Source organism: Euphorbia lathyris, chromosome 4, assembly GCF_963576675.1.
Source record: "Euphorbia lathyris chromosome 4, ddEupLath1.1, whole genome shotgun sequence".
Lineage (NCBI taxonomy): Eukaryota > Viridiplantae > Streptophyta > Magnoliopsida > Malpighiales > Euphorbiaceae > Euphorbia > Euphorbia lathyris.
Genome location: NC_088913.1, coordinates 87,466,918 through 87,481,315, shown reverse-complemented (window position 1 = coordinate 87,481,315; position 14,398 = coordinate 87,466,918). Strand labels below are relative to the sequence as shown.

The following is a 14,398-nucleotide window of genomic DNA, read 5'->3' as shown; positions in this document are numbered from 1 at the left end:
ACTCTTAAATTTTGAAAATTTTACTACGCATACATATCTATAGTTGGCTTTACAAATTTTGAGTGAGACTGCTGGCCAGTGAAATTCTTTCCATTTCTAAAGATGAGGATCGAAACCTAGACCTTTGGTTAAGAGGGGATGAGCCCTTACCATGTAGAAGTTTCTTATTTGTAGTCTTCCATTTGTGCGTTTGTGTTATTTGTATTAAAAAAATAATAACAATATTTGGTGAATTTGGACTTGGTTTATACTAATATTATATAAAAAAAAGTAATTGCGTTGAAATTCTGATAAAAAAAAGTAATTGCGTTGAAATAAAGTATTGGAGAATGAGAATGGAGACAGATGTGAGGTTGGTTCATCTCTTCCTATTATATATATATATGCAGTTTTTGCACCTGCTATTTCATAATCTTCTACTCTGTCTTTCATCTTTGCTTTCGCATCTGTTACTCTTGTAATTCATTAATGGCCGATGAAGCTGCTATTTACATGGGGAAGCAAATATCCAACTTAATCAAGTTAGTTCCGTATGACTTTGAAGATTTGAAAATTATTTGGGGGCTTGAGAAGGAACTCAACAAGCTTCGGGAATTGCTAGATGCGATTGCAGATCTAGTTGAAGATGCAGAACAGAAACAAGAGCGAATGGTGGAAGCGAGACGGTGGCTGGGAAAAGTGAGAGATGTAGCTTATGAAGCAGACGAATTGCTTTCTGAGTTCTCTTATGAAACTACTCGACTTCAGATTCAAATTAAGGAGGTACTTATAATCTCTAAACTAGAAATCAGAGTTAATTTATTAGATTCAAATCAAACTTTAATGATTTTGTTAGGGCAAATTTCCCTGTATTTGTCTAAATTTCTTCAGTAAGGGCCTACTCTGATTTGCACTTACTTGGTCTTGTCTTCTGGACATTCTAGCACCTGATTAATATATTTGGACTTACTTAGCATTTGTTATTACTAAGTCTTGTGTTATTGAGAAAAATTAACCTATCATCCCAACCAAAGTAATCACAAATTCTGTATGCTTTTCCAACCAGGTGGGTAGTTTGTATCCAAATATGAAAGCCTATGCTGAAAAGGCTGGATATCGTATCACAATGGCACATAAGGTTAAGAAAATGTCCAAGTCACTAAGAAGCATTCAAAAGGATGGTCAATCCCTTCAGCTTAGGTCAATCCAACACAATTTTGAGGATATGATGTCTCAGAATAGGTTCCAAACACACTCAACTCTTGAAAATTCAGTTGTAGGAAGGGATGATGATGTAGCCAAAATTGTCAACTTGCTGACTAGCTCTTGCAATCGACGACTTACTGTTGTTCCGATAGTAGGAAATGATGGTATTGGAAAGACAGTTTTAGCTAAACTTGTGTGTCAAAGAGTCATGGCAAGAAACCTTTTTGATGTTGAAATGTGGGTGACTGTTCCTAAAAAATGCAACGAACAACAAATTTTGAGAGAAATGTTGCAATCATTGAATGGAAGAAGGATGGAGGTCTTAGCCAACAAAGATGCATTTCATCAACAACTTGAAAAAGAGTTGTTGAATAATAAATTTCTTCTTGTTCTTGATGATATTGTGTGGGATGATATTTCTAGGTGGTGGCATGAATTAGAATTGAGGTTGTCTAAAATTTGTACAAAAAACGGAAATATTGTTTTTGTCACAACTAGTATTCAGAGAGTAGCATCCACTCTTGAGACTTCATATCAACATAGGCATACACTTGATTCCTTGTCCAATGATGAGTGTTGGTTAATTTTGAAGGAGAGGGCATTTAGAAATGTGACAACACCGGACCAGTCTCATTTAGAGAACATAGGAAGGGAAATTGCATTAAAATGTGGAGGAGTGCCATTGGTGGCAAAAGTTTTAGGAGGGACAGTGGGATTTTATAGGGATGAGGAAACATGGTTGAAAATTAGAGATAGTGATGTTTTAAGAGGCGTCCGAAGTAATGTTTTGTCTAAGTTGAAAGTAAGTTTTGATCACTTGCCCTCATATTTAAAGCCATGCTTTGCATTTTGTTCCGTTTTTCCAAAAGGCTTTTCAATTAGAAAGGAAGAGTTGATCCATTTATGGATGGCCGAAGGGTTTGTTGAGTCATGTGATAAGGGCAAGAAGTATTTTGATGCCTTGCTTGCAAGTTCCTTCTTCCAAGATGCAAAAGTGGATGATAATGGGGAAGTTATACAATGCAAAATGCATGATCTTATGCATGATCTTGCATTGTTCCTATCCAAATTTGAAGTATTGATTGAGGAGAATTGGAGAGACATAAATATAACATATTCCATCCTTCGTTTATATGCAGATGACGATCAATTCCTTACATTTTCAATGGATATTTTAATGCACAGGGTTGAGAAGTTGCATACAATAATCCTCAATGGTGCTATCTATCATCAGTATTACAACGAGTTGAAAAGGTTGCGGACTTTGTCCTTGAATGGTGCTAATATAGAAGTGTTTCCATCATCAATCAACAAACTCTTGAGATATCTTGATTTCTCAAATTCTAAAATCAAAGAGTTGCCTGAGTCGATCAACCTGTCCTACAATCTTCAAACTTTGGATCTCTCAAATTCTAAGATCCAGAAGTTGTCTGAATCTATCACCAATCTCTATAATCTTAAGTCTTTGAATCTCTCAAATTCTAAGATCGAAGAGTTACCTGAACTCATCACGAAGCTCTACAATATTCAAACTTTAAATCTCTCAAATTCTAACATAAAAAAGTTGCCTGAATTCATCACTAAACTCCAAAAACTTCAAAATTTGAATACCTCAAATTCCAAAATCAAAGAGTTGCCTGATTCCATCTCAAATCTCCTCAATCTTCAAATTTTGGATGTATCAAATTCTAACATTAAAGAGTTGCCTGAATCCATCGGCGAGCTCCGTAATCTTCAAACATTGAATGTCTCGAAGTCTAAGATCGGGAAGTTGCCTGAATCCATCACCAATCTTTGCAATCTTCAAACTTTGAAATTCGTTGATTGCAAGGAACTTATCAAGCTTCCTAGAAAGAAGTTCAGGAATATGATGAATTTGAAGCATATTGTGTTTTCTTATGAGTACTATATGCCATTTCGATTGGGGCAGCTATGTGGTCTTGAAACATTACCTTTCTTTGTTGTGGGATTCGATTGGGGAGGAAGCATTCAAGAACTTGAGTTCTTAAATCACCTACGAGGGAACTTGGAAATAACCAGGCTTGAGGAGGTTGAAGATAACAATGAGGCTAGAAGAGTAAATTTGCAGCGGAAAACAAAATTACAAGGACTAGGCTTTGAATGGAGTTATGGAGAAAATGGTAGAAGGTCAAGTGATGAGGAACTGTTGGAAGGCCTTAGACCTAACACAAACATAAAAAGAATAAAGATAAAGTATTACATGGGTGAGAAATGGCCATCATGGATGCTAAGAATGAAGAGTCTAAGGCACATTGATTCTTTTCTAGTGCTCACTAATTTGGTGGATCTTCGCTTGGAGAGGTGCTGGAACTGTGTACAACTGCCACGCCTTGGAGATCTTGCTTGTCTTCAATTTCTTCACATAAGTCATATGAAAAGACTCAAGTGCATAGGTAATGATTTTTATGGAATTGATAGTAAAGGCAATTTTAGTGAAAGGCAGTTAAGGCTGTTTCCAGCATTGAAATCATTGTCTCTAAGTTGGATGGAGAATTTAACTGACTGGAGCTCTCCATCGGATGCTAACAGGGTGGTCATCCTTGCCTTGAAAATTTGTCCCTTCAATCTTGTGCTAAATTGACAGGTTTTCCAGGGAGTGATCTGTCAGCAATTGCGAATCTCGAAATCAAAGATTGTGAGGATTTCAGGTTCATATTTACACAGAAGTCCTTCCCCTCTCTTACAAGTTTATTCATTGAAGGATGTTCAAAACTAACTCATCTTAGAAATTGGATTCCACCCAGCACTTGTTTCAAGTACTTCAGTCTAAGAAGATGTGAATGGCTGATGTTTGTTCCAGAAGATTTAGGGAAGCTGACTCAGCTGAGCTCTTTAACCTCCTTAGAAATGTATTGCTGTAAAAGATTGAGATGTTTTTCAGAGGAGATACTATCCAAACTCACTCAGTTGAAGAGTGTAAGGATTGGTGCATTCTCAACGGAGTTGGATGATTTCTGTTACCTGAATCGGATCAAAGACCTTCCATGGCTTGAGGAGTTAGAAATATGGGGATCAGATTTTTTTGGTCGTAAAATGTGTTGTCTACCAAATCAACTTCAACACCTCACTTCCCTGAAATCATTGAAGATAATGGGATTCACAGCAATGGATGAATTGCCAGAATGGTTGACGAATCTTCAGTCTCTTCAGTTCCTTTCTCTGGATTATTGTAGTCGTCTCAAGTGTCAATCAACAGCAACAACTGTGCCACGCCTCTCAAAGTTAATGCATCTCTACATCGACTGCTGTCCCGTCTTGGAGGAAAGTAATCTTCGTTCTTTGTTATTGTTTAATGGCGCAAAAATTAAAGTTGAGTTCTCACATGTCTCGAAAGTCAGAGTCCGTTTGGGATATTATTAGTTGGATGAATTTTCTATATTTGATTCACATATTGTCCAGTACATTGTTTCTAAATAGTTATGTATATTGCATGAATGATCAGAAGCTTAAGATGAGACTGGAACTTGAGATTTGTATGCTTTAAGCAGTGATGTAGAAGAATCCTTTAAATTATTGGGTTATTATTATTATTTTTGGTGAAGTTGTAAATATAATTAATTGCTTGTGAGTTCTTGCACTTGAATGTAATAAAGCTTTGTCCTTGGATCCCCTGTGTTTTCATACTCAATTCCCTGTTTCTGAAAGGCGCAGCAATCGAAGTTGAGTTTTCACATGTCTTGATAGTCAGAGTCTGTTTAGGATATTAGTTGGATGAATTTGCTACATTTGATTCACATATTTTTGCTAAAGACTGATGTATATTGGATTGAAGATTAGAAACTTAAGGACGAAAATTAAGATGAGACTGCAGTTTGAAATTTCTGTACTTTAAGCACTGATGTAGATTTATTTTAATCCTTTACATTATTTTATTTTTTTCTGTTCTTCTTCCAGTGAAGTGTTAAATATGATTAGTTGTTTATGAATTTTTTTTTATTAGGGTTTTATTTTAATTTTTGTATATATCAACCTTTTTTTGTAAAATTATTAAAAAAATACCCCTATATTCTACATAATTAACTTAGAAGAATCCGTGTCCCTGAAGTGTTCCTGTTAAAAAAGAAAAGAAAACGAGGGAGCACTTATTTTGGAGTATCGGATGCGTGTCCTCAAGTGTCCGGAGTGTTCCACACTCGTATGTTAACTGTTGGGAAACAAATTTGGAAGTTAATTGTTGGAAAAACCTCTCTTTGGGCTGTTTGGGTATCACAGAATAAGCTCAAACATTTGAGCTTTTAGGGTATTCTGAAACCTTTAGTTGGAGATGGAAAGATATTCACAAGATCAATCATGAGTTAAAATACCGTTTCAAGTACTTGATTGACAGGTTTCCAACTATTTTTCACGGAAACTGAAACTGATGCTGAAAAATGTTATTTTTAAGAAAATTTAGCTAAGAAATGGTAATTGAAACGGACACGAAACGCGAAAATGCTAGTGCAGAAAAATTTGCAACAACAATGTAGATGGTTGCTTGGTTGTCACAGTAGATAGGAATATGCAATTCGACTTTTATTTTGAATTCCCCAAACAAGTAGCTGAGCCATTTCAATTTGCACACAGTTTGGGTCATTGCTCTGTATTCAGCCTCTGCAGAGCTTTTACTGATTGTGTTTTGATATTTAGATTTCCATGACACAAGTGAGTTGCCTAACAGAATGCAATATCCTATTATCAACCTTCTAGTAAGTTTACATCTTCCCCAACCAGTCTTTTTATTAGTTTTTCAGTTATTTTAGCTTCCGTTTTAGTAAATTTGCATAAATTGTGTCTTGTCATGTGTTTGAGCTAATTTCAGGTGATTTCGGATAATTTTCAAGTCATTTTTGAGCAAACCAGCAAAGATACTCAACGAGCAACAATGTACTCGACGAGTAAAAAAAGAAAGCGCGGAAGAGATGAAAGATATCATCGTGGAACTCGATGAGTAGCACATTGCTCGACGAGTTATACCTTATTCGATGAGTAACCTACGATCTCTCACTTCCAGTTATCGAATTTAAGGTATTACTCAGTACTCTACTCAACGAGCTTGTCTCACTAGATTCACTTGTCTATATTTCCAGTTTTGTCTTTCTTTTACTTTTCTGACTTTCTTATTTGAATTTTATGTTTAATGCATTTTTTGTTGTTGTTGTTGGTTTTAATACTACAAGAATGGACAAATTCTTCCACTCTTGATTAAAAGGCCAAGGACAAATTCTTATTGAAGTTATAAAATTTTTGTTATTAAATAACACATGCTTTTCTGTATGCGTGAGAGAGATAGGGAGTGAAGATTGTTCCGGCAAGTTTTGTGGTTTTATTTCAACTTCAATTTCATCTAATTGGATGGGTTGCAAAGTCAATGATGTTTCAGAGGAAGAAATGTCTGTCAGAAGATCTCCTCCAGCCACTGTTTAGGGCTTCAAACTTTTCAAACCTGAGAAACGCCTTAGCAAGTCTAATAGCAGCTTCTAGATAGAATAAATGATGGTCGTGCTAATCTTGCTTCAAAGGATATTCTTCCTACTGCTGTGAAGCTTATCCAATCTATACCATACCCATCCGGGCATGAATATCTCATACTTTGTTTGAAACTCCTAAGAAACATGTGTGCTGGAGAAATCAGCAATCAAAACCTTTCTCTTGAACTGGATGGGGCTGGGATGATTTCTGTTGTTCTCAGGTCTGCAGGGCTTGTTTCCGAGCCAGATTGGTTGGAGCTGCTACCTATCAATTGTTTTTTGCCAGTTGGTTTCGGAGAAGATTGCCACTATCAAGAATCTGCTTGGAGGAAATATATTTTCCTAACCTGTTCTCTAGATTATATTGTGAAAACATTGTTTTTTCAGTAGAACAAGCATATCTTTTGAGTATCGTATCAGAGATGAATGAACGACTCAGCCACATAACTGTATCAAATGATTTTGCATTGCTTGTTTTTGGGATATTCAAGAGATCTCTTGATATCACTGAAGGTGCCGGAGCTTGCTGGAATTGATCCAAAAACTCGACGTCCAAGGCTGGTAAATATGCCATAAACTATTGATAGTTGCTGATGTTGTAGAATGGAAGTAAAGTTAGATTATTATCACATCAAATCGTAGTTTGTGAAAAAACAGAAGCTTGTTCCCAATTCACATGCATTGCTTTGTACAGATTATATTTACCAATTTTCCAAAGGTCAGATTATCATATTACTTTAATTTGTATAAATCATTTAATATTATAACAGCTTCAAGACTCCAACGTTATCATTATTATAACATTTTTTTTTTTTTTTGATTGTAACAGCTCTAAACTCGGATATATGATCTTTGTCATTTGCTATTTGTCGTTTGCTATCCTATTCAGTCAGAAATTGTTTTTGTGGCTACTTACTCCAAATGGCAACAAAAGAACTTCAGTCTTAAAAAATGTACCCATATACCTAACTTTACAAATTGATTAAATCACCTGCATTTGTGTTATTTGTACTTTCCTAATTTTAATTTAAAAAACTGGTAGAAGTTTTTTTAATAGTACTCTTCTATTTGTGCATTTGTATTAAAAAAATATAAAAATATTTGGTGAATGTGGACTTGATTTATACTAATACTATATAATATAAATGTGTTTCTCCTGAATTGCGTTGAAATAAAGTAATTGCTTTTGACTGTGTTCATAAAGAAATGAATAAAGTATTGGAGAATGAGAAGTTGGTTCATCTCTTCCTATTATATATATATACAGTTTTTGCACCGCTTATTTCATAATCTTCTACTCTGTCTTTCATCTTTGCTTTCGCATCTGTTACTCTTGTAATTAATTAATGGCCGAGGAAGCCGCTATTTACATGGGGAAGCAAATATCCAACTTAATCAAGTTAGTTCCATATGACTTTGAAGATTTGAAAATTTTCTGGGGACTTGAGGAGGAACTAAATAAGCTTCGGGAATCGCTAGATGCGATTGCAGATCTAGTTGAAGATGCAGAGCAAAAACAAGAGCAAATGGTGGAAGCGAGACGGTGGCTGAGAAAACTGAGAGATGCAGCTTATGAAGCAGACGAGTTGCTTTCTGAATTGGCTTATGAAACTACTCGACTTCAGATTCAGACTAAGGAGGTACTTCTATTAATTGCACGAATATTGCTTTCTGATCTAGAAATCAGAGTAAATTTAATAGATTCAAAATTATATCTGTTATTTATTCAAATCAACGTTTAATGATTTTGTTGTGGAAAATTTCTTATTTTTGACTCCTGTACTTGTATAATCTAGCCTCTGACTGACAAATCTGGACTTACTTAGTATCTGTACTAAAGATTTTGGATCCTAACATTTCTTTTATATGGTAACAGATCCTTGTTGACACTCTCGTAATTAAAAATTTCACAAATCTTTTGTGAATGGCTCAATTATGTGGTAACTGAGTAGAGGGGTTTACTGAAAGAATTTAGACAAGTACAGGGAGCAAAATATGGCTTTTGTCATTTTGTTATTGAGCAAAATTAACATGTCATCCCAGGAAGAGTAATCACATATTATGTATGCTTTTCCAACCAGGTGGATAACTTCTATCCATGTATTGCAAAAAAGGCTGGATATCGTCTCACAATGGCACATAAGCTTAAGAATATGTCTGAGTCACTGCGAAGCATTCAAAGGGATGGTCAATCCAACACAATTTTGAGGATATGATGTCTCAGGATAGGTTCCAAACACACTCAATCCTTGAAAATTCAATTGTAGGAAGGGAGTATGATGTAGCCAAAATTGTCGATTTGTTGATTAGCTCCTCCTACCAACCACTTACCGTTGTTCCTATAGTAGGAAAGGATGGTCTTGGAAAGACGGTTTTAGCTAAACTTGTGTGCGAAAGAGTCATGGCAAGAAACCTTTTTGATGTTCAAATGTGGGTGAATGTTTCTAAAAAAATTGAAGAACACGAAATTTTGAGAGACATGTCGCAATCATTGAACGGAAGGATGGGGGTATTCACCAACAAACATGCAGCTCTTCAACAACTTCAAGAATTTTTTATGTATAATAAATATCTTCTCGTTCTTGATGATTTTGTGTGTGATGATGTTCCTAGGTGGTGGCATAAATTAATATTTAGGTTGTCAAACATGGGTGGGAAAAATGGAAATATTGTTCTTGTCACAACTAGTAGTGAGAGAGCAGCATCCATTCTTGAGACTTCATATTTTACTAGCTATACACTTCCTTTATTGTGTAACGATAATTGTGAGTTAATTTTGGAGGAAAGGGTATTTAGAAATGTAAAAGCACCGTACCCGTCTTATTTAGCGGCCATAGTAAGGGAAATTGCAAAACAATGTAGAGGGGTGCCATTGGTAGCAAAAGTTTTAGGGGGACAATGGGATTTTATAGGGATGAGGAAACATGGTTGAAAATTAGAGATAGCGATGTTTTAAGTGGCGTCCAAACTGATGTTTTGTCTATGTTGAAAGTAAGTTTTGATCACTTGCCCTCATATTTAAAGCCATGCTTTGCATTTTGCTCGGTTTTTCCAAAAGGCTTTTCAATTAGAAAGGAAGAATTAATTCAGTTATGGATGGCCGAGGGGTTTGTTGAGTCATTTGATGAGGGCAACAAGTATTTTGATGCCTTGCTTGCAAATTCCTTCTTCCAAGATGCAGAAATAGATGATAATGGGGAAGTTATACACTGCAAAATGCATGATCTTATGCATGATCTTGCACTGTTGGTATCCAAATTTGAGTTATTGACTGAGGAGAATTGTCCAGCCATAAATGAAACATCTTCAATCCATCTTTTATATGCTGACAATCAATTCATAAGAACTTCAATGGATATTCTAAGGGATAGGGCTGAGAAATTGCGTTCGATTAGCGGTGCTACCTATCTTGAGTTCTGGGAGTTGAAAAGGTTACGGACTCTGCACTTGAATGGTGTTGATTTGGAAGTGTTTCAATCATCAATCAGCAAAATAAAGCACTTGAGGTATCTTGATTTCTCAAATTCTGAAATCAAAGAATTGCCCGAGTCAATAGATTGTTGAGAAAATTAACTATTAATTTAAAATAATTAAACAAAAAAGGAGAATTAGTGTGAAGTCTTAATTAATATGAGACTATTTTTGTAATTTGTAGTGATGGAGGATTATTTTTGTAATTTGTAAAAAAAAAAAAAAAAAAAAAAATTCAATGAATTGACCACCGAATTCGGTGGTCAATGTTTCAATTAATTGTGCCAGCATTGCTCCTTGGCTTATAAAAGCCAAGGATGCTCCATCATAAAAGAAATATAGAGTTAGAATAAGAAAAAAAAAAAGGAGTTAACAGAGGGAGCAAAAGAAATGTAGTGAGAGGAGGTACAATTGTGCCTTGTGAATTTTGAGAGTTTATTTAGAGGGTAGTCTAATTATTTTGGAGAGAGATAAAAATAGTAAAGATAATTATTTTGGGTATTTTTGGGAAACACCTGAGTGCTATTATTTTTGTTTTATCTCATTGTAACTCTAGAAAGTTTCTAGAGAACACCCTCTTGTAAACCTCATAAATTCAATAAAATTGTTTTATCGCTTCCGCTAAATTGTTGCAATCGAAGAAAGAAAAATTCCCAACAGTGGTATCAGAGACATGGTTCAATGGCACAAGGGGAAGCCTAAATGTTTCAAGTGTAAGAAGTTTAGGCACGTGCAACAAAATTGCAGGTACAAGAGAAAAGAAAGTGTCAATGTGGCAAATCATGTTGACGAAAAAGAATTTGTTTAATTTGGAGAGAAGTGCTCCAATAGTTGAAGGTTGATGAAAAGTGCATCAACAAATCGATTCGGCGAGAAATGCTCCGAGAAGTTGTTTGTGGAGAGAAGTGCTCCGTTTACGAGGAAGTGCTCCAACAGTTGAAGGTTGATGAGAAGTGCATCAACAAATCGATTCGGTGAGAAATGCTCCGAGAAGTTGTTTGCGGAGAGAAGTGCTCCGGTGATGATGGGAAAGTACATCATTGATTCGGTGAGAAGTGCACCGAAAAGTCGTTTGCGGAGAGAAGTGCTCCGGTTTACAAGGTGATGATGGGAAAGTACATCATATATATCAAAAAAAAATGAAGGTTTTAAATTAATAGTTAAGGGGAAGATTGTTGAGAAAATTAACTATTAATTTAAAATAATTAAACAAAAAAGGGGAATTAGTGTGAAGTCTTAATTAATGTGAGACTATTTTTGTAATTTATAGTGATGAAGGATTATTTTTATAATTTATAAAAAAAAAAAAAAATCAATGAATTGACCACCGAATTCGGTGGTCAATGTTTCAATTAATTGTGCCAGCATTGCTGGCACAATTAATTGTGGGTGGTTGCTTCTTGGCTTATAAAAGCCAAGGATGCTCCATCATAAAAAAAATATAGAGTTAGAATAGGAAAAAAAAAAAGGAGTTAACAGAGGGAGCAAAAGAAATGTGGTGAGAGGAGGTATAATTGTGCCTTGTGAATTTTAAGAGTTTATTTAGAGGGTAGTCTAATTATTTATTTTGGGGAGAGATAAAAATAGTAAAGATAATTATTTTGGGTATTTTTGGGAAACACCTGAGCGCTATTACTGTAACTCTAGAAAGTTTCTAGAAAACACTCCCTTGTAAACCTCATAAATTCAATAAAATTGTTTTATAGCTTCCGTTAAATTATTGCGATCGAAAAAAAATTCTCAACATAGCCATCCTCTGCGATCTTCAAATTTTGGATCTATCAAATTCTAAGATTGAAGAGTTACCTGAGCTCATCACAAAGTTTGATAAGCTTCGATTTTTGAATCTCTCAAACTCTAACATCAAAGAGTTGCCTGGATTCATAGGTAAACTCCAAAACCTTCAAACCTTGAATCTCTCAAACTCTAACATCAAAGAGTTGCCTAGATTCATAGGTAAACTCCAAAACCTTCAAACCTTGAATCTCTCAAATTCCAACACGAAACAGTTGCCTGAATCCATCTCAAATCTCCTCAATCTTCGAATTTTGGATGTCTCAAATTCTAAAATTATAGAGTTGCCTGAATCCATCGGCAAGCTCCATAATCTTCAAACATTGAATATCTCGAAGTCTAAGATCAGAAAGTTGCCTGAATCCATCACCAACCTTTTCAATCTTCAAACTTTGAAATTCGTTGATTGCAAGGAACTTATCGAGCTTCCTAGAAAGAAGATGAGGAACCTGAGGAACTTGAAGCATATTGTGTTTTCTTACAAGTACTATATGCCATTTGGACTGGGGCAGTTATATGGTCTTGAAACATTGCCTTTCTTTGTTGTCGGCTTCGATTGGGGAGGAAGCATTCGAGAACTTGAATGCTTAGATCAACTAAGAGGGCACTTGGAAATAACTAGGCTTGAGGAGGTCAAAGATATGAAAGAAGCTAGAAGGGCAAATTTGCAGATGAAAACAAAATTACAAGGAGTAGGCTTTGAATGGAGTTATGGAGAAATTGGTAGAAGTTCAAGTGATAAGGAACTACTGGAAGGCCTTCGACCTAACACAAACATGAAAAAATTAAAGATAAAGTATTACATGGGTGAGAAATGGCCAACATGGATGACGAGAATGAAGAGTCCAAGGTTCGATGATTCTTTTCTAGTGCTCACTAATTTGGTGGATCTTCACTTAGAGAGGTGCTGGAACTGTGTACAACTCCCACGCCTTGGATGTCTTGCTTCTCTTCAATTTCTTCACATAAGTCATGTGAAAAGACTCAAGTACATAGGTAACGAGTTTTATGGAATTGATAGTAAAGGCAATTTCAGCAAGAACTTAAAACTGTTTCCAGCATTGAAATCATTGTCTTTAAGTTGGATGGAAAATTTAACTGAATGGAGCTCTCCATCGGATGGTAAAAGAGTCGTTATGTTTCCCTGCCTTGAAAATTTGTCCATTCAATCTTGTGCTAAACTGACAGGTTTTCCAGTCAGTGATCTGTCAGAACTTATGAAACTTGAAATCAAAGATTGTGAGGAATTCATGTTCATATTTAAACAACAGTTCTTCCCCTCTCTTGTAAGTCTATCTATTGCTGGATGTTCAAAATTAACTTATCTTCGAAATTGGCTTCTATCAGATACGTGTTTCATGGAATTGAGTGTAAGAATATGTGAATGGCTTGTGTCTATTCCAGAAAATTTAGGGAAGATAAGGTGTTTAACCTCCTTAGAGATATATTGTTGTAAAAGTTTGAGATATTTTTCCGAGGAGATATTATGCAAACTCACTCAATTGCAGAATTTGAGTGTTGGTGCATTCTCAGCGGAGTTGGATGATTTCTGTTATCTGAATCAAATCAACTACATTAATCGAACTGAATACTTTCCATTGCTGGAGTTAGAAATATGGGGATCTGATTTTTTTGGTCGTGAAATGTCCTCTCTTCCAAATCAACTTCAACACCTCAGTTACCTGAGATCATTGAAGATAATCGGATTCACAACGATGGAGGCATTGCCAGAATGGTTGACGAAACTTCAGTTTCTTCAGTCTCTTTCTCTGAATCTTTGTAGGAATCTCCAGTGGTCTCCATCAACAGCTACAGTCATACAACGCCTCAGCAGTTTAACGCATCTCGACATGAACTGTTGCCCAATTCTTGAGCAAAGTAAATCTGAATGGTTGCAGTCTTTGGACACCGCAAGAATCAAAGTTGAGTTTTCGAATGTCAAAGTCCGGTTGGGATATTAGTTAGTTGGATGAAGTTGCTGTATTTGATTGAGTTTGGCAGTTCTTGTTTGAGGCTTTCAAAAGTAATTATAGGAATGAATATGAATTTGTTTAATATGTTTGTGTTTGAGCAGTTATTCATTAAGGTTACGAAGTGTAATTGTAATGACAAAGCATTTTTATTTACTATGTAATTGTATATGAATCAGTTATAGTAAAGATCTTTATTTTAGCTGTGGATTCATGTCCCTCAAGTGTAATTCTATATCTTGTGATAGAGGGATTAACATTGGCAGGTGTGTCAATTTTAGATAGGGTAAATTACATCCATGGTCACTGAACTTTGCATATACTTCTATTAACGTTTTTGAATTTCAAAATCGAACATTTGACTCTTGAACTTTACATTTTACTAGCATAAAGACGCCTTTTAACGTTGATCAATATGATCACTCTAATAACAGTTGACTCTTCATTTTAGAACTGGTAGAAATGATATTTTAAGTTACTTTAATTCTTGAATTTTTTTTTTGTTTTGAA

The 14,398-nt window shown here is 35.4% G+C and overlaps 2 protein-coding genes across 2 annotated transcripts; both read left to right on the top strand.

Annotated features, from left to right (window-relative positions):
* The first annotated feature begins 358 nt into the window (after positions 1–358).
* Positions 359–14,071, top strand: LOC136227286 (uncharacterized). Its single transcript, XM_066015934.1, has 9 exons — positions 359–762; positions 1,046–3,784; positions 3,871–4,471; positions 5,833–5,891; positions 6,875–6,938; positions 7,041–7,166; positions 8,921–9,441; positions 9,516–10,121; positions 11,831–14,071. Exons 1-9 carry the CDS (start codon positions 469–471, stop codon positions 13,877–13,879), a joined length of 7,059 nt encoding a protein of 2,352 aa, XP_065872006.1. The 5' UTR covers positions 359–468; the 3' UTR covers positions 13,880–14,071.
* Positions 3,786–9,591, top strand: LOC136226303 (putative disease resistance protein RGA4). Its single transcript, XM_066014702.1, has 2 exons — positions 3,786–8,293; positions 8,735–9,591. The coding sequence occupies exons 1-2, from the start codon at positions 8,000–8,002 to the stop codon at positions 8,867–8,869; spliced, it is 429 nt and encodes a 142-aa protein (XP_065870774.1). The 5' UTR covers positions 3,786–7,999; the 3' UTR covers positions 8,870–9,591.
* Positions 14,072–14,398: the final 327 nt, after the last annotated feature.